We start from the raw sequence: 2825 nt of genomic DNA on the forward strand, positions 1-2825 counted from the left end.
TGAGAGGTCCAAAAGTACAAGGACAGAGGAGTAGCCCCTGTCCCGGGCCCTCCAGAGATCATTAACCAACGTGACCAATGCCGTTTCCGTGCTGTGTCCCGGCCTGAAGCCCGACTGGTATGGGTCTAGATAGACGGCTTCATCCAAGTGTCGAGGGAACTGCTGCGCAACCACACTCTCAACAACCTTCGCCGCAAATGTTAGCAGTGTTCCAACATCTAAGGCAGAGGTCCCCAACCTTTTGGGCACCAGGGACCGGTTCTGTGGAGAGGGGTTTTTCCGCGGATCGGAGGGTGCGTGGTTTTGTGTGCTGCCTGCATCCCACGGATGAGATTTTGCTTGTTTGTGTGGACCAGTTGCTGGTATGCCGCGGCCCGATACTGGTCCACGGACCGGGGGTTGGGGACCCCGATCTAAGGGCCTGCCACAAAGAAGAGGGAGTCACCCTATTCTCCAAAGCACCTGAAGGCAGAACAAGAAGCAACGGATGGAAACTAATCAAGGAGAGAAGCAACCTAGAAATAAGGAGAATTTTTTTGACAGTTAGAAGAATTAACCAGTGTAATGGCTTGCCTTCAGAAGCCGTGGATGCTCCATCAGTGGAGGTTTTTTTAAGAAGAGACTGGACAGCCACCTGTCTGAAATGGTTTAGTTGACAGAAAAGAACTTTATGGTGTTTTTGTCAATTACAGCTTGCAGGGAAATGAGAAATAGAAGACTAGTAGAACTTAACATCTACTAGTTACCGTAATTGACCATTTCCAAAAGTTGAACTATTGCCTCCAATTGCCAGTTAGGGAATTTGATCAGATAAGACCATTGTCAGTAAAGGATCCCTTACGCTTGTAGATCAAAGCAAAAGGGCCCCAAGATGGCTGCTACAGCCATCTTATTTCACAACTTAACAATTTTTTTACTTAGCAACATAAATTTTGGGCTCAATTGTAATTGTAAGTTGAGGACTACCTGTATAAATAAAGGCCCAGTGCATGTTAATAATAATAATAATAATAATAATAATAATAATAATAATAATAATAATAATAATAATAATAATAATAATAATAATAATAATAATAATAATAATAATAATGATGATAATGATAATGATAATGATAATAATAATAAAAAAAAAGTTGGAAGGGACCTTGGAGGTCATCTGGTCCAACCAACTGCTCAGGCAGGAAACCCTACACCATTTCAGACAAATGACTGTCCAGTCTCTTCTTAAAAACTTCCAGTGTTGGCGCATTCACCACTTCTGGAGTCAGGTTGTTCCACTGGTTAATTGTTCTAACTGTCAGGAAGTTTCTCCTTAGTTCTAGGTTGCTTCTCTCCTTGATTAGTTTCCATCCGTTGCTTCTCGTCCTGCCCTCAGGCGCTTTGGAGAATAGCTTGACTCCCTCTTCTTTGTGGCAGCCCCTGAGATATTGGAACACGGCTATCATGTCCCCCCTCGTCCTTCTCTTCATTAGACAAGACATACCGAATTCCAGCAACCGTTCCTTATCAGTGCAGTTGTTAAAATGGATTGTGCATTTGATAAGTGAATCTGGCTTCTCCCACTGACTTTGCTTGTCAGATGCCAGCTGGGAAGGCCACACATGGTAACCACATGACCCCAGGACTCCCTGCAGCCATGGCAAATACATCGCTGGTTGCCAAGCATCTGAATTTTGATCACCTGACTATGGGGATGCTGCAAAGGGCTGGTCCTAGGTCATTTTTCTCAGTGCTGTTGTAACTGTGAACAGTCACTAAACAAACATCTGTAAGCCGAGGACCACCTGTATAATGTTTGTTTCGGTTTCCCTCTTCAAAATCACTATTGTGCCTTATCATCACTTCCCATGCAAATGTTTAAATTTTGTCTTTCCAACATTCCCTTGCTGAGTTTTATCACAAATCATTCCATCTATTTTCCCTTTAAATTTATTCACTCTTCCCTTGGAGAGAGAGTTTTTCATTCCTCTTCATCCACTTCTAAAACAACTTTTTATTTCCGATTCTCTGCATTTTTTTCTATTTCTTCCTCTGAACCATCCTTTGTTCTCTTTAACTTTATTTTTTCACTCTGTATACATGTATCACCTGTACCTCTTGTAAGGAGGTATTATTATTATTGTTATGGTCTTTGGCCAGTGTAGGTACATATATGCATATTCAAAAACTAAAACACAGATCACTGAGACTAAAAATTTATTAAAAACTTAGCTTTCGTCAGCGTCTGCTAACATCGTCAGAGTTCTAGTTTTAGCAGACGCTGACGAAAGCTAAGTTTTAAATAAATTTTTAGTTTCAGTGATCTGTGTTTTAGTTTTTGACTATGAATATACCTGAGACTCGTATCTTCAAAACCATTTTAGATATATGCATATACACGTAAAATTCTACATCGGTTATAAAAATAGTAAAGAAGGAGGAATTAAAATATTTAAAAAGAAAAAGGTGTGAGGGGGTCTTCCAGGTTTATTAGATACATTGCATAAATCTACAAGGATTGTTCTGTTTCTTTTATAGCATGTTTGCCTTCTATGATGTTAATGAGACGGTGAGGGAAATGACATCTCAGCCGGTGAGTAAGGACAAATTAACAATGTGAGGTGAAAAAAACGTGGCAGGAAGAATGTGTTTCGGTTTATTGTGGTGGTTCCAAAACTTTTTGCCATCACACCTCCCTTCAGTGCCATGCATCCCCAAATTGTTCCCTCATTATCCAAAACCACTTATCAGAAAGACCTTTTTACAAATGTTTCAACAATTAGAAACAAAGCCTCTATAATGGTTTAAAGCAGTGGTTCTCAACCTTTTTAATGCTGCGACCC

General features: G+C 40.5%; 1 protein-coding gene across 1 annotated transcript in view; it reads left to right on the forward strand.

The window, feature by feature from the left end:
* Nucleotides 1-2575, forward strand: part of LOC107300276 (lysosomal thioesterase PPT2-A-like) — a gene marked incomplete at its 3' end in the record, with an annotated part of 20654 nt that extends 18079 nt beyond the window's left edge. The window contains exon 5 of the mRNA XM_015829614.1: nt 2521-2575. Coding sequence (XP_015685100.1) covers nt 2521-2575 — 55 coding nt within the window. The remainder of the gene's footprint in view (nt 1-2520) is intronic.
* Nucleotides 2576-2825: the final 250 nt, after the last annotated feature.

This window comes from Protobothrops mucrosquamatus, unplaced genomic scaffold, assembly GCF_001527695.2.
Source record: "Protobothrops mucrosquamatus isolate PMUCROS unplaced genomic scaffold, P.Mucros_1.0 scaffold6555, whole genome shotgun sequence".
In the NCBI taxonomy this organism is placed as follows: Eukaryota; Metazoa; Chordata; class Lepidosauria; order Squamata; family Viperidae; genus Protobothrops; species Protobothrops mucrosquamatus.